The sequence below is a fragment of the Chenopodium album genome, chromosome 11 (assembly GCF_948465745.1).
Source record: "Chenopodium album chromosome 11, dcCheAlbu1.1, whole genome shotgun sequence".
NCBI classification, from domain to species: Eukaryota; Viridiplantae; Streptophyta; class Magnoliopsida; order Caryophyllales; family Amaranthaceae; genus Chenopodium; species Chenopodium album.
The window spans coordinates 57,172,953-57,200,159 of NC_137844.1; the positions used below are offsets into that span (position 1 = coordinate 57,172,953).

General features: G+C 35.6%; 1 protein-coding gene, 2 non-coding genes and 3 pseudogenes across 4 annotated transcripts; 1 reads left to right on the forward strand and 5 right to left on the reverse strand.

The window, feature by feature from the left end:
- Positions 1-496: 496 nt before the first annotated feature.
- Positions 497-4,812, reverse strand: LOC145566959 (disease resistance protein RGA2-like; annotated as a pseudogene).
- A 4,081-nt stretch (positions 4,813-8,893) lies between these two features.
- LOC145566960 (uncharacterized) lies at positions 8,894-21,107 on the reverse strand (annotated as a pseudogene).
- On the reverse strand, positions 13,323-13,394 carry TRNAC-GCA (transfer RNA cysteine (anticodon GCA)). The gene has a single exon. It is a non-coding gene; the product is annotated as a tRNA-Cys (tRNA).
- Positions 21,108-21,181: 74 nt separating the features above from the next.
- Positions 21,182-27,160, reverse strand: LOC145567897 (putative disease resistance protein RGA3). Its single transcript, XM_081627317.1, has 4 exons — positions 26,729-27,160; positions 26,521-26,613; positions 24,778-24,871; positions 21,182-22,416 (listed from the first exon to the last, which is right to left on the reverse strand). Exon 4 carries the CDS (start codon positions 22,172-22,174, stop codon positions 21,182-21,184), a length of 993 nt encoding a protein of 330 aa, XP_081483443.1. The 5' UTR covers positions 22,175-22,416; positions 24,778-24,871; positions 26,521-26,613; positions 26,729-27,160.
- Positions 24,122-26,392, forward strand: LOC145566961 (uncharacterized; annotated as a pseudogene). Its single transcript, XR_014095495.1, has 3 exons — positions 24,122-24,216; positions 25,260-25,363; positions 25,633-26,392. The product of XR_014095495.1 is annotated as an uncharacterized LOC145566961 (transcript).
- Positions 24,350-24,421, reverse strand: TRNAC-GCA (transfer RNA cysteine (anticodon GCA)). The gene has a single exon. It is a non-coding gene; the product is annotated as a tRNA-Cys (tRNA).
- Positions 27,161-27,207: the final 47 nt, after the last annotated feature.

Below are 27,207 nucleotides of genomic sequence, written 5' to 3' on the forward strand. Positions count from 1 at the left end.
CTGATTGTACACTTAGTATGTATCAATTTGAAAACTTAATTATGAAACATAATCGTTATAGATGACGTCTGAGTTATTATTTAATAATATTTTAATCTCGTAAAAATAAATGTAGGATGGATTACGTATTTTTTTAAGAGAGTACTTTGTATTAAAAATAAATAAATTATAATATCTCAGATGCATTTCAAAGTTCTCCAGAATGAGGTTTCAAAAAAAAAAAAATGTTCTACAGAATGAAACCAAATCCATGTGAATAAACTTTTATAACATACAGTATCACTTATATAGTAGGAAAGTATCAAATATTAATACAACAAGAGGAACATGGTGAAACTTGGGGCGGTCAAGACCATTTGGGCGTTGACATCTTTCTGTCAATCCTTGACATCCTATGATAGTGAATTCATCCTAATATAAAAAGTGAAAAGATCATTTTAAATCACACAAAATCAAAAGTGAGAAAATAATTTTGAAACGGAGAGAGTACATGATAATAATAAATATAAATAATAATAACAATAATAATAATAATAATAATAACCCCTTTAAACGCATTACATAGGTCTCCAGCACAAAATCAAATCAAAGTGAAAATACATTTAAATGGTGAAATTAAAAAAAATCCAATTTGTCTTTAACAATAGCAAGAGGGACATGGTGAAACTTGGGGCAGTCGAGACCATTTGGACGTCGACATCTTTCTGTCAATTCTGGACATTCTATGATAGTCAGTTTATTTAGAGAGATGAGCTTGCTAAGGCCTTCTGGTAGATATGTCAATTTCGGACAATCAATCAATTCCAGATCTTCAAGAGAGGACATACAACTTATCCATTCTGGTATTTCCCTCAATTCTTCATTTTGTTTTAGTTGCAAATAACGGAGGTTCGTCAAATGTTGAAGACCACTCGGAAGACTCACCATTTTAGGAAGTCTATAAAATAACAAAAAGCGAAGATTAGTTTTGAAGGCTTTCCATGGCATCATTTCATCTCCTCTCCACTTGCCGTTGGCTGTTCATTTACTGATACATCTACATTTGGACAAAACAAAATTTCCAACTTCTCCAATTTAGTAAAGTGTCTGGGTGTCATATCCATGTCCGAATGTTAAGGGTCCGACGTGGGTACATAAGGCAGAGGCGGAGCCAGCAGGGTACAAGGGGGGACAGCTGTCCCCCCACTTTGAAAATATAAAATCAGATTAAAACCATAATCAAGTACAAATTTATGCTTGCCAACGCTATGGTGTAGTGGTGAGGTCAATGTGATTCCACTCAAGAGATGCGAGTTCGATACTTATTGGAGGCTTTATTTTTTTTTTTTATGATACTTATTGGAGCTTTATTTATTTATTTATTTTTATGCACAACATAGTATTCCTTCCAGTTTTTCTAATCAGGTTTATTTTTTCTTCTTATTATTTTTTTTATGATACTTATTGGAGCTTTATTTATTTATTTATTTTTATGCACAACATAGTAATCCTTCCAGATTTTCTAATCAATTACTCCGTATATTTATTTAACTTATTGTTATTACAGGGAAATTTTGACAATTACCACCTTCTGTTATGTCTATTTTAGCAATTACCACCTTCTATTTTTTTTTGAAAATTACCACCTTCTATTTTCAAAAACATTAAAAGTTACCACCTTCTTGCCTTCCAACTACCACGTGACGTCATTTTGGGCCCATTCTTTCCATTTCCTCCCTATTACGGAGTACTATAATTTAATTAATTTTGCATGAACGGATCGGAACCTCAAATTACGATTGTATTAGGGAATAATGACAAATTGACAATTGCATTTAGTAAGCTATGTCATAGGCAAATATTTCCGGAGGAAGGTATATGATGTTGGGATTGTTAGGTTATTTTGACAAATTAAGTACTCCGTATTTTGGATATTTTGAGTTGTAATACATTCACTATTTAGCTATTGGTATGTAAGAGTATTATTTTTTCCCAACATTTTTGTCAAAACAAAGTGATGGTCATCTTTCCCCCTGGTTTGAAAATTTTGGCTCCGCCACTGACATAAGGTGAAATGAAAAGTCCGAGTAACATAGCATGGAACCAAAACTTCATGTATAAGTTTCGGTTACGATTCTAAGTACTCTAACACCCCTCAATACTTGAGGTAATTTGTTTGAGTATTATTTAAAATTATTTTACATCTGACATTGCGTTTTTGGAATTATGAGTACTTCTAAATTTTTAATAGATCTCTCACAATTTGTACAATATGAAAAAGTCATATCATCTTGATTTTTTTTATGTTTGTTCCTAAGAAGTATTTATTCTTTCCCATATCATACTTTAATAGAACCATTTGCTGTAATCCTTTGCTTTGTACAATGCTAGCTAGTTTCGTACAAGTACATTTTTATGATTAAAAAACTTTCCTGTTTGCAATCCTTTTCTTTGTAAATTGCTTTATACAAGTACTTCATTTGGGGCAAGGTCTATCTTTGTTACTCTTAACTCGATTTCCCTATGCTTATAACATATATTCTTTTTATTTGGGATGTCCCTAAGTTAACCTATATGATTAGCGGACTGATTTTTGTTTCCTGTATTATTACTACTAATCTGTCATTGACAATTTTATCTACATGCTATTTGGATAAAAATCTACTGATTTTGGACCAAAATGAGTATACAGAGCTGTAATGTTTGGAAAACCTTGACCTTGTTTCATAATCACAACACCTGAACCCTCCAAATTAAAGAAGTCTCATCAGCTTACGCAACTTTTGGGTCTGGTTTCCTGAATCAATTACTAAACTCAGGGGCAAAAAGGCATTTCATGGCATCTCTCTGGAGGAGCACAAGCACCTTCAAACGCTATGGCTGCCCTAAGTGGCCAAGAGGCACTGACCATTTACCTCAAGAACATTGAAGAAATCAGAATCAGCTCGTAGTGATGGATGGTCTGGCATGTCGAGACCTATCGATCGAGTTCTCGACTGAGAGTGGAAGATTTTTTTCAAGGTGATTATGTATATTATGGTGGGTGAGACGAGTACTGATCAATCCATCATGGAAGTCTTGAAAAGGGAGTATACTACTTTAAATCATGGAATGGAGTCTATGGCTACTGAGTACTGACCTACCTGATTTTGCTGATTAGTTATCACAATACGCTGTAGGTTAGTAAAGAATAGTCAAATTTACAATGGTACGATAAGTAAAGGACAAGTGGAGGATTTTGTGATTAAATTTGCTTTCTGCTAAATTTGCAAGCTTGCACTTGACTCCAACCACTTCTTGAGCAAGATCATGCATCAAGTCGTGCATTTTGCAACCTGTAATGGCACCCCAATCATTTTTTGTTATGTCTTGGAAAAAGCCCCTTTGCAGCAAAGTTTGAAAATAGTCCTCTGCAGCTTCATCTAGACTTTGGTTTTCATTGACTTCTGGAATAATGAAGCCCTCAGCCATCCAGAGATCTTTCAACATTTCTTTGCTCAATTGAGTGTCTTTCGGAAACAAAGAGCAATAAGCAAAACAATTTTTCAATGGGGACCACAGGTGATGGTAGCTAAGCCTGAGAATGCTCATAATATCACTTTGAGTCTCAGGTATTTTTGCAAGACTCGTATCCTTGATTGACAACCACTTTCTTTCGTCCTTGCCATAAAGTAGACTGCCTACAGTTCTTATGGCCAAAGGAAGTCTCCCACACTTCTTAACAATCTCCTTGCCTACCTCCACTAATTCTCGATTTTGTTGAGCTTCTTCATTGAAAGCCGTCTTTTGAAATAATTCCCAGGACCTTTCCTCTGATAGACCTTGTAATTCATGAGGAGGAAAAGTGCCCATTATTTTGGCCACCTCACTTAATCGAGTAGTTACCAAGATTTTACTTCCCTTTCTACCAACCTTCAAATAAGCTCTTAACTTGAGCCATTTCTCACGATTATCATTCCACACGTCATCTAGAACAAGCAAGTATTTCTTATCACCCAAATTTTCCCGCAATCGACCTTGTAGCTGCTCCATATCTAACTCCGGTATCTCCGTGTTGGTTGCAGACCTGAGGATCCTTTTAGTGATTTCCTGAATATCAAAGTCCCCTGAAACACAGACCCATAATCTCATCTCAAAGTAATCCTTAACTTGAGGATCGTTATATATGAGTTGAGCTAAAGTGGTCTTCCCCATGCCACCCATTCCCACAATTGGGATGACAGGGAGCATCTTGTCCCTCTGCTCGAGCTTGTGCTCGTCGTCAGTGGAAGAAGAAGCTAGCAGCATGCCTAGAATGAGCTTCTTATCATCTTCTCTACCAATAACTTCCTCAACATGAACACAAGAATCAGTCTGAACTCTGACCGGCCTACCAATTAGTCTTTGAGAGCAGGGTACAAAGTTAAACTGTGACCCATCACTGACAATGTCATCAAGCTTTTCCCGAATTGATTTAATCTTTCGGGAAACACGGAAGGCAAATACCATCTGATTGTTGCGGGAGAGGAAAGTTTGTACCTCTCGAGTCCAATTGTTCCCGCCAATGAGCTGCTTGCGGGATGCAAGAGTGTGGAACTCATCGAACAAGTCATCAGCAGCATAGACAACGGTGGCAAGCCTCTGAAGCCAATTACGAACAGCTTGGGTATAAGGGAGATTATCAGCTTGCCTCTCTTCAGCATCCAGCAGCTTGTTTTTGATAGTTTTGATAGTGTCGTTGAGCTTCTCGAGCTGAGCCTTGAAGCCCCAAGCGGAGGCAATCTCAGCAAGGGCCTTTGATCCAAGACTCTTGAGAACTTCCTGTGCAATGCCAAACACTACTGCTTCAGCCATTTGCTTAAGGATACCACTACTTTTCTGTGTGTGTTTGAAATGCAAGATGTGACTTTGTTTAAGGATACCACTACTTTTATTCAATCAAAAGTCAACTATTCTGGACAAGTGGGTGATTAAAATAAAATTACTTTGTGCACACATTGGAGACATTATTATTATTATTATTATTATTATTATTATTATTATTAGTTAATCCTTAATATGCCAGCTAGCAGTCTAGCACCACAACAGGAATATCACATCATGATATTATTCTTGATATGCAAATCATGGACTAGCTAATATCGCTCTATTTGCTTAATTAACAGTACACTGTCTCTCTATTTTTTAATTTTTAAAGATAGTGTACTGTTAATCAAGGAAATGGAGTGATATTAGCTAGCCCATGATTTGCATATGAAGAATAATATCATGATGTGATATTATTCTCTACAGCATGTTCTATACCATTGCCATCGGCTGCAAGGACGGATCTAGATTATTATTATAGGGCGGGCCAAATTAGTTTCCTTAAAAAACTAATCAATAGGAAAAGGGGTCAAATTAGTTTTATAAAAATGATTAGTTGGAAAAAAAAAATGAGGAATAAGGGATTTGAACCCATACCCTCACCAACATACTAAGCATGCATAACCAACTAATCTACCTTATATTAATGTTAGTCAATAAAGTAGTATATATTTATACATAAGTTGATCCATGGGGTGGGCCAAGGCCCGGGTAAGCCCCCTCCTTGGATCCGTCTATGATCGGCTGTGGGATCCGCCTCTTGGTTTTCCCAGATTGGTCAGAGGAAGACCTACACAATTCTAGTGGTGTAAATAGCTGAATCATGTCAAAATATGTGTTCATCCTTTCATGTGAGCTACTAATAATGATTAGAACAATAGTTTGGTAACAGATTACAACAATTTCTAGTGGTGTAACATAAACGGGATCACTTGAATTGAGGCGTAGAATCCGAGCCAAGTCTTTGTCTCTTTGATAACTTCACATCCGACTTAAGAAAGTGACATAATATGACTTGGCAACTATACTCTTCAGTTGATGTTCATTAAACTGTTATATTTATTATATACTTGTTTTATAAAGTAGTAGAGAACATGGTCTTAGTTAGGGAAATGGTGTATGGTCACATGATATATGTGAATAAAAGTCAAGTTTTGAGGCCCTCTTTAGGTGCCTTCCTATTGTTTTTGATGCAGCATGTGTCCAACAATACTTCAGTGACTCAAAATCAGAAGCTGAAGAAGATAATTTGTCTGACAATCCAATCTATAAAGAAATTTAAAATTCAAAATCTGCCGATGAGGCCCTGGTAAGGATGCATACTATGCTTAAACTTATATAAGACAGTGGTTTATTGAACAACATATTTTGCTATACTGTTGGTGCCTTGCACAGATGTTTGCAGACCGAAATACAGGTACTGCAGTTACATTTCTGATTAATCACTAGAGTAACCTTTCTTTGTTAATCTATATGAAGTTTTTCTATGTAGCCTCAATGATGTTTTACCCCTAAAGCACGCAATTCTCGCATTTTCAAGGACCCTGTTGGATTAATGATTCAAACGTTTTAGTTGCTATTTTTCAGGTTAGTTGGAGAGTTAGTAGTATGCTTGTATCTCATTGTGTTTTGTAGTACGTGGGAGTGCAGTATATAGTGGCTAAGATCATGGGAATATCTCCCTAATTGATAGGATTAGTTAGTTAGTTCTTTTTTTATTTTTTATTTTTTTTTTAATTTTTGCGCTATATATTATCCTCTGTATTCCGTAATTCCTATCAAGCAATATTATCAGTTTGTGTTTATTTATTGAGAAACTTTATCTTTTACTTCATTCTCCTTAATTACCATGAAATTTGAGAAACAGGCAAATCATTTAGGGATGAAGGTTGGACATCTATTAACTAATAATAAAACAGAACATGCTTACATTATTTTTGACACATGTCAAACTATCATTTAAAATTTTCCCGCCAAAACAATATATGATGTCATCGTTATTTTTTTTTGGTTTTAATATTCTACTTAGCGTATTTTTAAAATTATATAGTTATTTTTGGAAAAAACATGCATCATTAACGTAATATAATGTATACTATTTTTTAATATTTTCAACACAACTAATCAACAATAATTTTTTCTCAATTTAATTTTAATAATTTTGGCCTTATTATTTTAGTTTTCTTATACACATTGCATTTGTATATTTCATATGAATTGCCTCATGGAAGTGTAATATTTCACAAATTAATTACGAAAAAAAATTGTTACTACCGCGCGATGCACGGGTACTAATCTAGTATTAGTATATTACTAAAAGCGAATTAAAGTGGATACTTGTCAATGTTGTATTAAAAAATTTCCCTCTAAAACTAACTTCTTAAAAATAAGGCTAATTTAAAAATAACCAGCTTTTCAAAAACCCCCAATTTTAAAATAACCACCTTACTTAAATACTTTTGTATTTATTTATTTAACCACCATAAAAAGGAAAGAAAGGAGCTTTTACCACCACATAACAATTTTTGTGCAAAATAAAACATTTTTTTTTTACAATTCCGATCTCGAATTGGACTCGGCCAAAATGATCCCTAAAATTTAAGTAAAACTAGACATTCTGATTTTTTTTCGGCTAAAAGAAAATAACAAAATACAAACCGAGATATTTCTTAATAAGTAAAACTAGACAATCTGATTTTTTTTTTTTATTTTTTTTATTTACGATTCTAAGCTCAATTTCGGGCTTTTTGGCCATTTAGAGCAAATATGACCCCCAACACCTTAAAGTTAAAAAAAAAAGGTCTTGACCAAAGATTCCTTAGTGTAGACTGTCATGTGGTGGTAAAATCTAAAAAAATTTCTTTTTAAAGGTGGTTACAATCAAATAGTGATTTTTTAAAGTATAAATTGATATTATTAGTTCCAAATTTGCTCCATTTCTTTTAATAATCCCAACTATTATTGTGGAATAATCCCAACTTTGAGAGTTGTTTAATTTATTCAATCACAAACCGATCAACAAAGTCAATGACCTAGTATACTAGGTTACTTGACACGTGTCAAGTCTTAATTGGTTTAAAAAATAAAAATAAAAAAACAAAAACAAAAACTAGTACTAGCCCCCTTCCTTTCCCAGAGCGGCCCACCTTAACACCAGTAGCTTGCTGCCCATCCTACGCCGGCCCACCGCCCCTCTATCACCGCTAGCGTCGCTGAATTCCCCCTGTCATTGCCCTACGCAACCACTAAGCAAACCCTTCCCCCACCCCGAAACCCTAGCAACTAAGGGAGGGGTGTTTGGGGAAGGGGTTTTTAGTGGTTTTCGGGAATGGAGGAGGTGGTTTTAAGGGAGTTCGAGTGTATCAAGGGAGATTTGAAGGTGAAGGAGTGTCGAGGGAGAGCGGTGGGGGGGTGGTTTACATCACCGGAGCTGCTTGGGGATGGGGAAATCGGCACAGGGGGGAGGAGGGAATAGTGGCAGCCGGCTGATGTCAAGGTTTGGGAGGCCGGGGTTTGGTGTGTTGGCTAGTGGCTTTTTTCAATTTTGTTTTTTTTTTTTAATGGTAATGGTATATATGGCTGCATATAATCATTTAATATACTTCCTTTTTTAGTATTAAGTTGGAAATTTATTGACAATTCATGAGTAAATCGGTGTAATAAATGTTTATTTATTGTCTTTTCTTTCTGTTTTTAGCTTCTTATGTGCAGCCCTATATCTTTTCCTTTTTTTAATTAGTTTTGTTTTTAATATATATTTTAAACCAATTAACTTGCTACACGTGTCATTTAAAGAAAAAAAAAAAACCATTCAACAGGTAAAACCAATCACTAAGATTGAAGAAAGTTACAACCCCCAAAGTCAGAATAATTCAAATTTGAGATTATTAGAAGAAAATGAAGCAAAGTTGGAATTATTAAAAGAAAATGAAGAAAAGTTGGGATTAAATACCTATTTAGTCTTTTTTAAAGGTGGTTATTTTCAAAATTTCCTAGAAATAATCCATTGTTAGTTACTAGCACGAGTTATACCATAAAACTAATTAAAAAAAAACCAAGCATTGCAAAGTTCACCAGCACGAAACCAAATCCAAATAAAAATACATTTAGTATCAAACAGGACTAAAAAATTAATTAAAATAAGTCTAAGCCATGACAATAACAAGAGGGACATGGAGAAACTTGGGGTAGTCGAGACCATTTGGGCGTCGACATCTTTCTGTCAATCCTCGACATTTTATGATAGTGAGTTTATTTAGGGAGGTGAGCTTGCTAAGAGATTCTGGTAGATATGTCAATTTGGGACAATCCTCCAAATACAGATCTTCAAGAGAGGACAAACAACTTATCCATTCTGGTATTTCCCTCAATTCTTCATTGTCTGTTAGCTCCAGATAACGAAGGCTCGTCAAATGTTGAAGACCACTCGGAAGACCAACCATTTTAGGAAGTCCTGTAAATTCCAAAGAGCGAAGATTAATTCTGAAGGCTTTCCATGGCATCATATTTCTGCCATCTTCTTCCTCTCCAGTTGCCGTTGGTTGTTCATTTCTTGATAATAGATCAAGCTCTGAACAATTCACAAAGATCAACCTCTCCAATGCGGTCAGATGTTCCAGGCCTTGAGATATGCTTCTCAACTTATCACATTTAGAGAATTCCAAATGTCGGAGTGAATAAGATAGAGTTGCAAATACTTCTCCTAGACTTTTAGTGTTCACTAGCTTGTCATCATCCCTGACACATAGCGAAGAAAGCTGGTGCAGACATTGTTTAGGGAGGGACATAAGTTGAACTTCCACATTATCCACTGTCAGCTCCTTCAACTTCAAATCACTCCTTCCTGAACCAGAAGATCCTGTCGTTGTTGATAGAGTTGTTGCCATCTTCAATACTGAGAGCCTCTCATTGCTACCAGTTAGTGTCAAAACTTCCACTTTTGGACAAAGAGGCAGGAATTCCAACTCTGGACAATTTTCTATAAGTAGTTCTGATAGATTACAAAATTACATTGATAATTCAGATGACGATGTACTCTCTGAATCATATTTACTCTCAATTGCTTCTACTCCTTTCCACCATCCTTTTAGTTTTCTCAATTCATACAACTTAAGTACTTCAAGAGATGGGAAGAATAGAGTTTGCACCCCTTGTGATTGTGATGATAACGATGATGTGTCACATACACCATCCTCCATATATTCCACACTGTCCATTAAATATATAAAAAGACGCTTCAAGACACGTAGTTGACTAAAGACAGGGACTTGTTGACAACTACAATTGTTAAGTGCAATCTCAACCAAATATGGAAAAGTAATACACAAATCACCCCTCCTTGCCCAACTTGGGAGCTTCTGACCCTTGTACCCAAGAATCCACAATTCCCTTAAATTAGAATGCGGTTTGAGGCTCTCTAGCACAGCTTCATCATGGCTACAGTCATTATCAGCTAAGAAAAAGGCTATTATCAACATAGTCAGCCCTTGTTTCTTGGTCAAGTTTGCTTCCATTGCTTCTTCTACCATGTTCTTTTCAAAATTTCTGTAGATCTTTATACATAGGTCACCTCTCAAGTTATTGAGTTCCTTTAGATCACTCAATTTTGCTGTGCTGTTGGGCTTGTAACTTAACACTGCAGAATGATCATAATTTACTATAAATGTAGGCAACCTATTCAAAAAAGTGAATCTTGCTAATCCTGATGGCATGTGAGTTAATTTGTCGCAACGACCAACATCAAGGCTCCTCAAATTAGTAAGTTTTCTAATATTTTCTGGCAGAGTTCTAAGGTGTGAGCACCATTGTAGATTTAGTGTTTGCAAATTGTGAAGATTTGTGATTGAATCAGGGAGTTCTTCTATAAAGGTGTAAGATAAATTGAGGAATCTCAAGTGAATAAGCTTACCAATTGAACTGGGCAAACTCTTGAGGTTGAGGTTGTGTAGATCCAACACCCGCAAGCAGCTAAATCTCATTGTAAGCTGTTGGCATAATGATTTGCTAAAGGTAGACCCATCACTTCTTTGCTCCGGCAAAAGAAACGTACGCAGAAGCTTCAAATTAAGCATACCAGTTGGAATTTCCCATAAGGAGGTCAATTGATAAGCAAAGGACAAGTGGAGGATTTTGTCATCAAAACCGCTTTCTGCAAACTTTATAAGCTTGCACTTGACTCCAGCCACTTCTTGAGCAAGATCATGCATCAAGTCGTGCATTTTGCAGCCCACAATAGCACCCCAATCATTTTTTATTATATCCTGGAAAAAGTCCCTTTGGAGCAAAGTTTGAAAATAGTCCTCTGCAGCTTCATCTAGACTTTGGTTTTCATTGATTTCTGGAATAATGAAACCCTCTGCCATCCAAAGCTCTTTCAACCTTTCTTTGCTCAATTGAGTGTCTTTCGGAAACAAAGAACAATAAGCAAAACAGTTTTTCAATGGCGACCACAGGTGATGGTAGCTAAGCCTGAGAATGCCCATAATATCACTTTTGCTCTCGGGTATTTTTGCAAGACTTGTATCCTTGATTGATAACCACTTCCTCTCCTCCTTACCATAAAGCAGACTGCCTACAGTTCTTATGGCCAAAGGAAGTTTCCCACACTTCTTAACAATCTCCTTGCCTACCTCCACTAGTTGTGGATTTTGTTGAGCTTCTTCATTAAATGCCATCTTTTGAAATAATTCCCAGGACTTCTGCTCTGATAGACCTTGTAACTCATGAGGAGGAAAAGTGCCCATTATTTCGGCCACATCCCTTGACCGAGCAGTTACCACGATTTTACTTCCCTTTCTACCGATCTTCAAGAGGTCCCTCAACTCAAGCCATTTCTCACGATTTTCATTCCACATGTCATCTAGAACAAGCAAGTATTTCTTATCACCGATTTCTTTCTGCAATTGACCTTGCAGCTGTTCCATCTCTAACTTGGGTATCTCTTTGTTGGTTCAGACTTGAGGATCTTCTCAGTGATTTCCTTGATATCAAAGACATCTGAAACACACACCCATAATCTCATCTCAAAGCATTCCTTAACATGAGAATCATTGAATATGAGTTTAGCTAAAGTTGTCTTCCCCATGCCTCCCATTCCCACTATCGTGATGACAGTGAGCATCTCATTCTTATGCTCCTGCTCATATTCAGTGGAAGAAGAAGAAAGTAGCATGTCTAAGATGACTTTCTTATCATCATCTCTACCAATAACTTCCTCAGGATCAACAAAAGAATAAGTCTGATCTCTCACAGGCCTCTTCAGTACTCTCCCTTCCTCATGAGAGCATCGTACAAAGTTAAACTGCGTACTGTCTCCAACTATGTCATCAAGCCTTTCCCGAATTGTTTTGATCTTTCGGGAAATACGGAAGGCAAATTTAATCTGATTGTAATGGGAGAAGAAAGTTTGTATCTCTCTAGTCACTTTGTTTCCACCCATGAGCTGTTTTCGTGCAGCAATAGTAGCGAATTCATCGAACAAGTTGTCAGCAGCATAGACAACAGTGGTAAGACTTTCAAGCCAACCGTGAACAGCAAGGCTATCAGCTTGATTATCCTCAGCATCCAACAACACATCTTTGAGGGTCTTGATGGTGTTGTTGAGCTTTTCAAGCCGAGCCTTGAAGCCCCAAGCCGAGGCAATCTCATTAAGGGCAGTTGACCCAGGTTCTTCAGGACTTCCTGAGCAATGCCGTACAGAACTGAATCAGCCATTGTCTCTCTTGAAATTTCTCTCTTGATTGTGAATATTTGTGTGAAAAAGTGTTCAGTTAAGGACTTTTGAATTAGTAGATAATACAAATAATATATTAGCAATTTAGGATGGTGTTACTAGCAGCCATTCAATGTGGCTAAAATCATTCAATTAATAAAAGTAGGAGTATTACTTTTCCCTACTAATCAACAGTGAGTTAGGGCCCTTGTGTTTGCTGAAACCATAATGCATTATTCAACAACGCTGGCATCTATTCTAATTCAAAGTGACTTTAATTTATATGAAAGCTGTAAAGTAAAAAGTGATAAGGATAATTCATGAAATTATCTAGCAATATTCTGCCATAATTTTAGTGAATTTATTTTATCTCTTTTTTTTTTTTCTTTTTTTTTTTTTTTTTTTTTAATAAACTTTTATCACGGTTGATATTATGCTCCTTATTAACTCTAGTGATTGACATCATTGTATTGTCATCTATCGTTTGATGCTAAAGCTGGCTTGTAATTATATACTCCATACACTTGTGAGTTGTGAATAATGAATGAAAATGTAACTCTCCTAATTATTCTCTTATAGAAAAATCTAATTACATCTGGATGAAAAATGTTGAATGAAAATATACTTGTGACATTAAATTTTGATTAATGGATTAAAATGAACAGATTTCGTTGAAGTTGTGTCCGTTATTAATGATTACTGCAAATGGAGTGGTTAAAAGTCCTTGGAGTTTAGAGTTTCAACTTCCAAAGAAATAAAAATTCGGCCAAAAAAAAAATCAATTATAAGGGCCCAACTGGGTTCGAACCGGTGACCTATTGATCTGCAGTCAATTGCTCTACCACTGAGCTATGGACCCATTGTTGGATAGTTCACTAAAAAATATTTATTGAGGTTGTGTCTGTTGTTAATGATTACTGCAAATGGAGTGTTTAAAAGTTACTAAGAAACTTTCAAACTAACATCTTGCAAATGTAAATTAACTTAGATAGTACCTCATAATAGGCAACATATTAAACTTTCATAATAATATTATAGTAATTTATTATGAAATAACTCGGACTATGGTTTTTTTTTTAAATAATAATAAGGTAAGGTGGTGGACTCTTTACTAATCATACCTATCATGTCTTATTAAATTAAGAGTAGGCCTATATATAAGAAAAGAGAGGAATAATAAAGCATAAAGGAGAGTAGTAAGTTTTCACATATACCTCCTAGGCTCCAAGTCTGATCTGAACTTATTGGCATTGTGGCACGGTCATGTGGACATCAACTCAATCTTTTCCTACATGGCATTTGGCTACCTATTCCAACATAAAACAACAATAAGAGGTCTGAACGCTCACTTTAATGTATTTATTTAAATCATAAACATCTAAAAAAAATATTCCCAAAAAAATATATTTTAAAAAAAGTCGATCCATATTTTTGAACACAGGACAATCAACCAAGAGTCCATGTTCAGAAATAGTAATGGCCAAGCAACCGAGGTTTTGTTACAAATTTAAAACATTAAGTCACACAAGAGAGGAGAACACTACTGTATTTTACAGGTGGAGAAGAAGTCGAAGGAGTTTATTTGGATGGAACATTGGAAAATCTAAAGATGATGAGTAACCATAGCCTAAGTACCGTGACATTGATCTTCCTCTCCCACCTTCTCTGGTTTCCAAAACAGTTCAAAATGGTACTGTATCCTCTTTTTTCTCTATCTTTTCATCATCAAAACGCAAGCTATTTATTTCAAAAATGATATTATAATTTAATATCATATTTCAAGAAGTAAACTTTCAAATTTCCCATCTCATACTAATAACTTGAAATTATATGTATTACATACTTCGTATTATCTATCATCTGTATGACTGTATGGACTTATTAAGGATAACATTGCACATATCTAGACCTTTGTAAATCTGGAAAAACACTAGTGTCATATCTCGGTGTCATTTTGTTGGAAGTATTAATCTAGCAATTCAGATACTTATTTGGTCTTATTCTTGTTAATATCTCTTGTTGGGAATATTGACTGGCAGGAAGAGAACTAAAATGCTGTTACAGAGCAAGCATTAATGGATTTAATGCAATTGACTTCCACAAATTCTGTGCCTTAACGGGCCCTTGTGTTATACTTCGTAATAGGTTACACAAACAACAAGCCCTTTAAGTTTGGAGTATTCAATCCAGAAGGTTACAGAAGCACAGATGATTACTACGACATATTTGATGCTTTCCTCTTTTACTGGCAAGAGAATGGGAATCCTGATCCAATAAAACTAGCCCAAAGTGGAGGGGGCAGTGGAGCTGCCCTTTTCGATTATGCCCGTGGGGGGCCACAATTAGGCTCCGATGGACTGCTCATCGGCCCACCTCTAACGCCAGTCATGGGTTGTTTACAGGACCTGATCAGAGTTCAGGTGCAGGTGATCTCAGGCAAGCAAAGTCTAGGCTGGGGTTATCCTATGCTAAGAGACCTGATAAAGGAGTCTATCTTCGGGGATGAACCCAACACAACCCTTGAGAAGGTCCAAGTCTTCCGCAGTCCAGACACTGCAAAATTATACTAATGTATTGTTTATTATCTTCCTTGTACAGCAACATAATTATATTGTTTATTGTCTTTGTACTAACAAATTCCGATAGCTTTCTAGATGGGTGGCCAAGTTCCCTAGACTTCACTCTACTTTCGCGGATTAACTAATAATAGCAGAGGCATGTACAACATTACTAAAACTAATTCAGAGTTCTAACATTGTCCAAAAAGATAGGATATCACTCATATTAGTCTGATACCAGATTTTACTTTGTATAATATCAGAAGATTAAACAAATCACAAATTCACAATATTTCAACAACAAAACACATTTAACTCAACCAATTTTTAATATCAAGATGATTGATAGTTTACCTTATTGATTTGGTAATGGCAGCATAAAAAATCAGGCGTGATTGCCCTCCATCTATCCTCTCTGACCACCTCCATGATTGTCCAACTATGATTAGGAATCAAATGACTACCAGATAAAATAAAATTTGCAGAAATCTTAAATGTATAAAAATTGCAGAAAAATTACTAATAATACCAGGAAGATTGGGGAAAAACCTTATAACTTAGTTGCAAACAAGCAGCCCCAAATTGGATGAAGAACATCCAATTAACCATAAAGTCCATAATCAATAAACATATTGCCTAATTCAGAAGAATTTGAAAGAGGCTTTCGGGTTGAATTTCTTATTACTCTTTTATGCTAAAAAAAAAAAACTGAGTTTTGATTTAATTTGCATGTAGGTATTGAAATTCATCTAGGTTTTCAAATTAATATTGATGAGAGATAATATTGCAGGAAAATAGTGAGATTCTGAAAGCAGTTACTTGAGTTATTTTGAAGAAGGCTTGGAGGTCGAGAACCGAGAGATGGAGTTGAGAAGAAAAGTGAACAGTGAGAATAGAAAGGAGGAGGAAGAAAACTCAGAAAAGCCTAACAATTCGGACCCAGACAAGCTAGAGGTAGTTGGACCGGGTCCATCCGTCCATGTAACAATCTCCTCTTGGCTCTTTAGTCTATCCGTTTTTAAAAACGTTGATGTGCCAAGATAAGAAAATTCGAACCCTTAACTTGTTATTATAACAAAAATGGCTATTTAACCATATAAGTCAATTATCAACTATGTTATTATTATTTTTACAGGAAGAAAAAACATTTCATTAATAGAATATAGTCAAACGGTGCAAATTGAGCTCGAGATTTGGTAAAAAAGATATCGTAAATACCACGTTTTGCGTATTAAAAACATAAACATGCAAATTGAGACATTTCTTAACATGCAAAACGAGATGTTAAAGTGTTTATTTTCCCAAATTTGAGCTCAATTTGGACTCTTATGTGCCAAAAAAGCCACCAAAACCTTTAACGGAATACTTTCCAACACGCAAATCGACAAAAATATATTAATAAGTGGAGAGTGGACCCCAGTAGCGGAATTTGTTAACGACAAGGTTAATGTATAGAAACTAAACATATTTGTAGCTTACAGTATGAAAAGTTCTAAATAGAGGAACGCAATATAGAAATGTGAAAATTAGAGGGTTACTTTGTAGAAAAACCTATTATAACACCAAATCTTAACGTGGAGGAATCTAGATACAAAGGCATTGAAGATCAATGCTCGTGTCAAGGGTTTGAAGCGGTAGGGATGGAGTTGTGTTTGTGTATGATTATGCTTAATACATTTAGCAGTTTCAAGAAAGAGTCCGCCTTTTACTATTAACAGCTCTCTTTTTCTCCTTACTTTTTTTTTTAAAAATCAAACTTTTCCAGTTTTCCTCCTTACTTTGTGTAAGGTAAGTACGAAAGGAAAGAGCTAGTGTTGTTAATACTACGTAGTAAAATGCAGTCTTTTTTCCTCCTTACTTAATTCACATCTTCCTTCCCCAACAATAACTAAAAGAACCTAGGCCACAAAAGAGATCAGATTTTAGTAGTAACAGGTCTCTTTGCCTCTCTATTTTTTTTTTTTTTAATATTATTATTATTTTTTTTTGTTAAATACAAAACCAAACATAAAACCGTTAACGACAATAAAGGTTTTAAGCCAAACTAATAACAAGCCTACATGTACGGTACTTTGTTTTTAAATTGATGTATAATGGGAATTTATTTTTGTTTTAACAATAATGAGGGAATAAAAACAATTACTCGTAGAAATTATAGTATTCTATGATGTTCCATCCGTTTCAAATTAAAATGATATTCTTTTAGAATATTTTGTGTACATAAATTAAGGTAAGGGAATAATTTGAAATAAAGTACATTTGGATCTTTAATTTAAAATACAATAAAATCATCATTTTTTGGAATAAAGTACATTGGGACCATTTTTTTTTTCCTTGAGATTAGGTTCATTAAAATGAAAATAATATGGGAAATAATAAAGATAAGTGAAGTGGGAAGATTATTTTAACACAAACTATTGGGTCAGTCCAACCTGACCAAATAGTTTGACTGACCAAATAGTTTGTCAGTCAGCTATTGTATTTTGTACGACATTAAAAACTTCTCACACCCTCATTTCCACTCACCACCACCAACGATACTCCCACTCAATCCTACTTCACTTTCTCTATCCTCCCTCACCTTTAACCCACCCCTATTTTCTCTCTCCTCAACTTTGTGCTAAATTACTTCATTTTATTTGTTCATAATTCATGCTTGAATTGAAGAGGATGGTAAGAATAGTGAAAATAAATATTGTTGATTATATTTGTCCATGATTTATGCTTGAATTGGCTTGATAATTGATTGAAATTCTCGGATTTTTCGAAAATAGCCCAAAAAAATCTATTTGGGGCTTTCTTGTGTGATGTATAAATGTTAAAATTGATTGTTCTATATGATTGTATATTGAATTGTGAGTGTTTTGATAACAAATGCATATATTTTGGTTGAGAAATGAGCATGTTATATTATACTCATGAGCTTAGTACGGGACCTTCAATGGTGATTCTACCATTGTTGACCTTTTAATTATTTTTATAAAATAAATTCTATTTTCTTGATTATATCATCTATAATAAGTTGGATGATATCCTCTATAAGTTGGATGATATCATCCACTGTCCAGATGATATCCTCTATTAGTTCAATGATCGATCGATATCTTCTATTATATAGGTTTTATGATATATATAATCTATAGTTTGGATGATATCCTCTATTGTTTCTATGATATCATCCATTGCCTAGATTATATCATTTATAGGCTGGATGATATATGATATCATTTGTAGGCTGGATGAAATCCTCTATTAGTTTGTTGGATGATATCCACTTAATAGAGGATATCATCCAGTTAGTAGAGGATATTATCTAGCCAATATAGGATATCATCCACCTAATAGAGGATATCATCCACCCAGTAGAAATATCATCATGTCAATAAAGGATATTATATAGATAATATAGGATATCATCCAATTAGTAGAGGATATCATCTCGCCAATTGAGAATATCAAAAATCCGCATTTAGTCAGTCCGGACGGACGAAACATTTCGTCAGTCTGGACCGACACAATACCTTCTATTATTTTAAAACACACAAAATCAAAAGTGAGAAGATTATTTTGAAGCGGAGGGAGTACGTATTCTGGACGGGTTGTGGCTGATGCAGCTCATCAAAAGCGGGTCAAATATGAATCTAGTTATCGGACAATTGAATATAATTTCCTTTAATAATACCGTTTAAATGCATTACAAAGTTCTCCGGTACAAAATCAAATCAAAGTGAAAATACATTTGAATAGTGTAATTAAAAAAAAGTCTACCAGTTGTCTTTAACAATAACAAGAGGGACATGGTGAAACTTGGGGCAGTCGAGACCATTTGGGCGTCGACATCTTTCTGTCAATTCTGGACATTTTATGACAGTGAGTTTCTTTAGGGAGGTGAGCTTGCTGAGGCCTTCACGTAGATATGTCAATTTGGGACAATAAATCAATTCCAGATCTTCAAGAGAGGACAAACAACTTATCCATTCTGGTATTTCCCTCAATTCTTCATTTTGTTTTAGTTGCAAATAACGGAGGTTCGTCAAATGTTGAAGACCACTCGGAAGACTCACCAATTTAGGAAGTTCTCCAAATACCAAAGAGCAAAGATTAGTTTTGAAGGCTTTCCATGGCATCATTTCATCTCCCTCTCCACTTGTTGTTGGTTGTTCATTTTCTAATGCATCAAACTCTTTACAATACCAAAAGGTCAACTTCTCTAATGCAGTCAGATGTTCCAGGCCTTGAGATATGCTTCTTAACTTATGACAGCTAAAAAATTTCAAACGTCGGAGAGAATAAGATAGAGTTGCAAACGCTTCTCCTAGATGTTTAGTGTTCACTAGCTCATCATCTAATTCGACAGTTAGCGTAGAAAGCTGGTGCAGATATTGTTTAGGAAGGGACATAAGTTGGTCTTCCACATTATCCATTGCCAGCTCCTTCAACTTCAAATCACCCCTTGTCGAACCAGAACAAGATGTGGTGGTTGTTGATAGAGTTGTAACAATCTTCAATACTGAAAGCCTCTCATTGGTCTCAGTTAGTCTCAAAACCTCCACTTTTGGACAAAAGGGCAGGAATTTCAACTTTGGACATTTGCATATAACTAATTTCGAGAGATTACAAAATTGCATGGATAGTTGATGCTGATCATATTGTTGGCCGGTCTCAACTAATTCAGATGACGATGTACTTTCTGAATCATTTGTACTCATAATTGCTTCTTCTCTTTTCCACCATCCTTTCAGATTTTTCATTCCAAACAACAAAAGTTTTTCAAGAGATGGGAAGAATAGAGTTTGCATCCCTTGCGATTTTGATGATGATGAGGAAGTGTCACAAACATCATTCTCCATATATTCCACACTATCCATATGCATAATCGAAAGATGCTTCAAGAAACGTAGTTGACTAAAGACAGGGACCTGTTGACAACTGCAACTGTAAAGGTGAATTTTAACCAAATATGGGAGAGTAATACACAAATCACCCCTCCTTGCCCAACTTGGGATCTTCTGACCCTTATAACATTTAATCTTTAGTTTCCTTAAATTAGAATGTGGTTTGAGGCCCTCCAGCACAGCTTCATAATGGCTACAGTCATTAACATCTTTATCTTGAAAGTCTATTTTCAATTCGGTCAGCCCCTGTTTCTTGGTCAGGTTTGCTTCTACTGCTTCTTCTAGCATGTTCTTTTCAAAATCTCCGAAGATCATTATATGCAGGTCACCTCTTAAGTTATTGAGTTCCTTTAGATCACTCAATTTAGCACTACTGTTGGGCTTGTTTGTTAACCCTGCTGAATGCTCATACATTACTTTAAATGTAGGCAGCCTATTCAACGAAATCAATCCTGCTAACCCCGATGACATGTGAGTCAAAGCACAATTTCTAACATCAAGGCCCCTCAAACTAGCGAGTTTTCTAATATTTTCCGGTAGAGTTCTAAGGTGTGAACACCAACATAGATTTAGTGTTTGCAAATTCTGAAGATCTGTGATTGAATCAGGGAGTTCTTCAATATCTGTTCTAGATAAATTAAGGAATCTCAGGTGAATCAGCTTACCTATTGAAGTGGGCAAACTCTTGAGGCTGAGGTGATGTAGATCCAACACCCGGAAGCAGCTAAATCTTCTTATTAACTGTTCGCAAACTGATTCACTAAAGGTAGACCCATCATATATTTGCTCCGGCACAAGAAAAGTACGCATCAGCTTCAGATTAAACATGCCATTTGGGATTTTCCACAACGAAGTCAAACGATAAGAAAAGGACAAGTGTAGGATTCGATCATCAAAGTTTCTTTCTCCAAACTTTGCAAGCTTGCACTTGACTCCAGCCACTTCTTGAGCAAGATCATGCATCAAGTCGTGCATTTTACACCCTGTAATAGCTCCCCAACCATTTTTTATTATATCCTGGAAAAAGCCCCTTTGCAGCAAAGTTTGAAAATAGTCCTCTGCAGCCTCATCTAGGCTTTGGTTTTCATTGATTTCTGAAATAATGAAACCCTCTGCCATCCAAAGCTCTTTCAACAATTCTTTGTCTAATTCTGTGTCTTTCGGAAATAAAGAGCAATATGCAAAACAATTTTTCAATGGCGACCACAGGTGATGATAGCTAGCCTAAGAATGCTCATAATATCACTTTGGTTCTCGGGTATTTTTGCAAGACTTGTATCCTTGATTGACAACCACTTTCTCTCCTCCTTACCATAAAGCAGACTACCTACAGTTCTTATGGCCAAAGGAAGTTTCCCACACTTCTTAACAATCTCCTTGCCTACCTCCACTAGTTGTGGATTTTGTTGAGCTTCTTCATTAAATGCCATCTTTTGAAATAATTCCCAGGACTTCTGCTGTGATAGACCTTGTAACTCATGAGGAGGAAAAGTGCCCATTATTTCGGCCACATCCCTTGACCGAGCAGTTACCACGATTTTACTTCCCTTTCTACCGATCTTCAAGAGGTCCCTCAACTCAAGCCATTTCTCACGATTTTCATTCCACATGTCATCTAGAACAAGCAAGTATTTCTTATCACCGATTTCTTTCCGCAATTGATCTTGCAGCTGTTCCATCTCTAACTTGGGTATCTCTTTGTTGGTTGCAGACTTGAGGATCTTCTCAGTGATTTCCTTGATATCAAAGACATCTGAAACACACACCCATAATCTCATTTCAAAGCATTCCTCAACTTGAAGATCATTGAATATGAATTTAGCTAAAGTTGTCTTGCCCATGCCACCCATTCCCACAATTGTGATGACAGGGAGCATCTTGTCCCTCTGCTTGTGCTCGCTGTCAGTGGATGAAGAAGCAAGCAACATGTCCAAGATGACTTTCTTATCATCATCTCTACCAATAACTTCCTCAGAATCAACAAAAGAATAAGTCTGATCTCTCATAGGCCTCTTCATTACTCTCCTTTCCTCATGAGAGCAGGGTACAAAGTTAAACTGTGTACCATCACTGACTATGTCAGCAAGCTTTTCCCGAATTAATTTTATCTTTCGGGAAACACGGAAGGCAAAGGCTATCTGATTGTCGCGGGAGAAGAATGTTTGCACCTTCTTATTTCTACCCATGAGTTGTGTTCGTGTAGCAATAGTAGCAAACTCATCGAACAAGTCATCAGCAGCATAAACAACAGTGGTAAGCCTCTCAAGCCAACCACAAACGACATCCTCAGATTGCCTCTCTTCAGCATCCAACAGCTTCCCTTTGATAGTGTTGATGGTATCCTTGAGCTTCTCGAGCCGAGCCTTGAAGCCCCAAGCTGAGGCAATCTCAGCAAGGGCCTTTGATCCCAGACTCTTCAGGACTTCCTCTGCAATGCCAAACACTATTGCTTCAGCCATTATCAGAGTTTTTGGTGAATCAAGTGAATGGGTGTGAAGAAAGATCAGGATTAGAAGATGATAATGTAGGCCATCTATGTCAATTCAATCAGTGAAAGTTAGTAAGGACTCTAAGGAGTTGACGGAGTACTATAAGTCTATTTGAGTGTACTAGACTAATCAACTCCATGCAAGGACAAGTGGTCCCGACCTTGATTTTGAAGACTGACTTTTTCTTGGAATTTTGATGAATGATCCAAATTGATCAGGTGATATGTTGAATGGAAATTTTAGTGGATACCTAACGCAATGACTTGAGATTCAATAAAATTCAACATAATTAGTGAGTACGAGTAATTTTTAAAAAATGAACTTGTCACAAGGGCCCAATCGGTTTCAAACCAGTGTGATGTATTGAGGTGAACTTGATACTAGTCAGAAGTCATATTTATGCTACTCGTGTTCCTTTTGAAAACTGACAACAAAAGCTAATAACTAACAAACCTCAAGACTTTTAAACTCACAGAAAAAATGAACAAGGCCTGATTTTCATTTTCTGAAAACAAAATTGTATGCAAGTGCTTAGATGATTTCTGGCTGTATTATTTACTTAGTGAAATAGTAATGTAGGGGAAACATTATGCAAGATTATCAGATTTTATTTTTTGGTGATTCAACTATTCAAGTGATGGTTGTGAAGAAAGTTCAAGGACTTGAAGATGATATAATGTAGGCCATCTGTAATAACTCAATCAGTGAAGCTAGTACAGAATCATTCGGAGTAATACTATTGACTAATCAACTCCATGCAAGTACAAGTGGTCCTGGCCTCGAGTTTAAAGCTAAGACTAACTTTGAACTCCATACTTGATATCTAACAATGACTTGAGAGTTGAGACTCAATAATTCATATTTCCTCTGTCACTTTTATATTGTTACACTTGGTTTTTACATGGGTGTTAAGAAAAGACCTTGGGAGTATGTAATATGAGAATATTTATTTTGAAAGTAGGTGAATGGTTTGGTTTATGGAAATATTTGCTTTGATAGTAGGTAAATAGTTTGTTAAATGAAAATAGTTGCTTTACTGAGAATATGTAAATTTTTTTTTTTATATTTTTATTTATTTTTTTTTTTTTTTTGCTTGCTTGATACATAAAAAAATTGTAGGTAGGTGCTTAGATTATTTGTTTTCTTATGTACTTGGTGAAATGGTTCATGTAGGTGAAACACAATGCAAGGGATTAAACAGAGGACTTGGGACAATTTTGGCTCGATCATTGGCGTTTTCCATTGAGTTTGTTGCCAATAGATCTGACCATCTCTATCGAACTACCTTCATTGCATTTGCAGTTTTTTTGATTCAGGCTATCTACGACTATTCAATCCTGTGAGCACTTTCGTCCATAGTTCTAATATATAAGCTGACTGATAGTTTACTTTAATTTTGTCATGACAGAAACATCAGCTACCTGTATTAGCTTCTTCCCATCCACAAAAAAAAAAAAAAAAAAAAAAAAAAAAAAAAAAAAATTGATTATGGGGTGGTGAATTTTTTTGCTGGCATTTAACTCGTGTTAAGACCTTGGTACTGCCTTAAAATCTCAGCCTCGGCTCTTTTTTTATCCCACCCTCAATACCCACCACCCCGCTCCACCCAACTTTTTTGCCTTAGCAACTTCAAGTCTGCCAACAATGGAGATGGTTGCTAGGTTGGATTGGATAATTGAGGAGGCAGAAGAGCTTGGTAGGATAGCTCAGTTTAAGGCAGGGGATGACATTGTTGTTAAGTGAGATGATAAGCCAATTAGTAATGGTTACCATAATCATCTGCATTCCATTGGTTTTGAACTTCTGATTAATGGATTTCAGAATAATATCTAATTGATTGTATTAATATGGAAAAAAAAAACACTACCACAAAGGGCCCAACCGGGTTCGAACCGGTGACCTATTGATCTGCAGTCAATTGCTCTACCACTGAGCTATGGACCCATTGATGTATATTTCAAAGAAAAAATATTTATTTAACATGACTATTCATTTACCATTTAAGTAAAAACTTTCAAACTAACATCTTGCAAATGTAATTTAGCTTTAATCTACTTTACAATAGACAGTATATTAAACTTCCATAATAATATTATACAGTATTTTATTAATTATGAAATGAAATGAAATAATACAGTTTTTTTTTTTTTGTTTTTCAAGAAGGAAAGGTGGTGGACTCCTATATTAATCAAACCTATCATGTATTATGATAAATTAAGTGTAGGCCTATATATATATACAAGAAAAGAGAGGAATAATAAAGCAAAAATAAAGAAGAGTAGTAAGTTTCCCACATATACCTCCTAGGCTCCAAGTCTGATCTGAACTTAATGGCGTTGTGGCACGGTCGTGTTAACTGTGGACATTAACTCAATCTACATGGCTTTTGGCTACCTATTCCAACATAGAACAGCAAAAGCATAAAACAACATATTTATGTATATATTTAAATCATAAACATCTACAAAAATAAATTACAAAAATATATTTTGAAAACTGTAAAAAAGTCAATCCAAACACAGGACAATCAACCAAGAGTCAAGTTCAGAAATAGTAAGGACTAAGTGACCAAGGTTTTGTAACAAATTTACAACATAATCATACAAGAGAGGAGAACAATGACAAAATAAACAACACATGAAGATAAGATATTTTTGTTATACATCTAAGTAAGTATAAAAAATGGGTGGTCAGTTATCTATCTGGAAAAACTAATGGCTTGTTGTGTCTCAAACACTACTGTATTTTACAGGTGGAGAGGAAGTCTAAGAAACTAATTTGAATGGAACATTGGAAAACCTAAAGTTGATGAGAAACCACAGCCTAAGTACCATGACATTGATCTTCCTTTCTCACCTTCTCTGGTCTCCAAAACATTTCTAAATGGTACTGTTTCCTCTTTTTTCTCTATCTTTATATCATCAAAATGCAACATATTTATTTCAAAATTTGAACCCGTAATTATTACACAGTTCATCTTATCTATCATCAGTATGGACTGAACATTGCATACATCTAGACCTTTGTAAATCTGAAGTCACACTAATGTCATATCTTGGTGTCATTTTGTTGGAAGTATTAGAGTAGCAATTCAGATACTTAATTTGATCTTATTCCTGTTAATAATATATTTTGTTGGGAATATTGACTGGCAGGAAGAGGACTGAAATGCTGTTACAAAGCAAGCATTCATGGATTTAATGCAATTGACTTCCACAAATTCTGTGACTTTAAGGCCCTTGTGTTATAATAGGTTGCAAAAACAACAAGCTCTTTAAGTTTGGAGCATTCAATCCAGCAGAAGCACAGATGATGGACACATTTGATGCATTCCTCTTTTTACTGGCAAGAGGATGGGAATACTGATCCAACAATACTACCCTAAGTTGGGGGCAGTGGAGCTGCCCTTTTCGATTATGCCCGTGGGGGGCCACAATTTGGCTCCGATGGACTGCTCATCGGCCAACCCCTATCACCTGTCATGGGTGTGTTTACAGGACCTGATCCAAGTTCAGGTGCAGGTGATCTTAGGCAAGCAACGTCTAGGCTGGGGTTATCCTATGCTAAGAGACCTGATGGAAAGGAGTCTATACTCGGGGATGAACCCAACACAACCCTTGAGAAGGTCCAAGTCTTCTGCAGTCCAAACAATGCAAAATTACACTAATTTATTGTTTATTATCTTCCTTGTTACAGCAACATAATTATATAATGGGATGATGACATTTTTAGAGCTTTTTATGTCTTTTTACTAACAATTTCCGATAGCTTTCTAAATGGGTGGCCAACTCCCCTAAAATTCACTCTACTTTCGCGGATTAACTAATAATAGCAGAAGCATGTACAGCATTACTAAAACTAATTCAGAGTTCTAAAATTGTCCAAAAAGATAGGATAGCACTCATAGTAGTCTGATACCAGATTTCACTTTGTATAATATCAGAAGATTAAACATTAAAATATTTCAACAACAAAACAGGTTTAACTTAACCAATTTCAAAAAAAAAATAAAAAAAAAAAAAACAAGGTGATTGATAGTTTACCTTATTGATTTGGTGTTGGCAGCATTAAAAAAACAGGCGTCATTGCTCATTTGCTCTCCATCATCCTCCCAGACCACCTCCATGACTATCCATCTGTAACAACATTGATTAGGAATCAAATGACTACCAAAATAAAAAATGGCAGAAAACTTAAAATATTAAAATTGCAGAAAAATTACTATTAATACGAGGAAGATTGGGGAAAAACCTCATAACTTAATTGCAAACAAGCAGCCCCAAATTGGATGAAGAACATCCAATTAACCATAATTAATAAACATATTGCCTAATTTAATAGAATATGAAAAAGGTTTTCGCATTGAATTTCTTTTTTCCTCTTTTATGGTGGAGATTTTGCTAAACAAAAAAAAACCTGAGTTTTGATTTAATTTGCATGTAGGTATTGAAATTCATCTAGGTTTTCAAATTAATTTGGTGAGAGATAATATTGCAGGAAAATAGCATTTGAGATATTTTGAAGGAGGCATGGAGGTCGAGAAGCGAGAGTTGGAGTTGAGATGAAAAATAACTCAACTGCTATTTGTCGCTCCCATTTTACCAGGTAACGCTCCCCTTTTGACTTGAATGGACCACTATGCCCTTTATGCAATTTGGGTTATAAAAAGGACCTTGTTCCCCATTTGGACACAATACATGAAACGGTCCCCTTACTTCACGACATTGTTG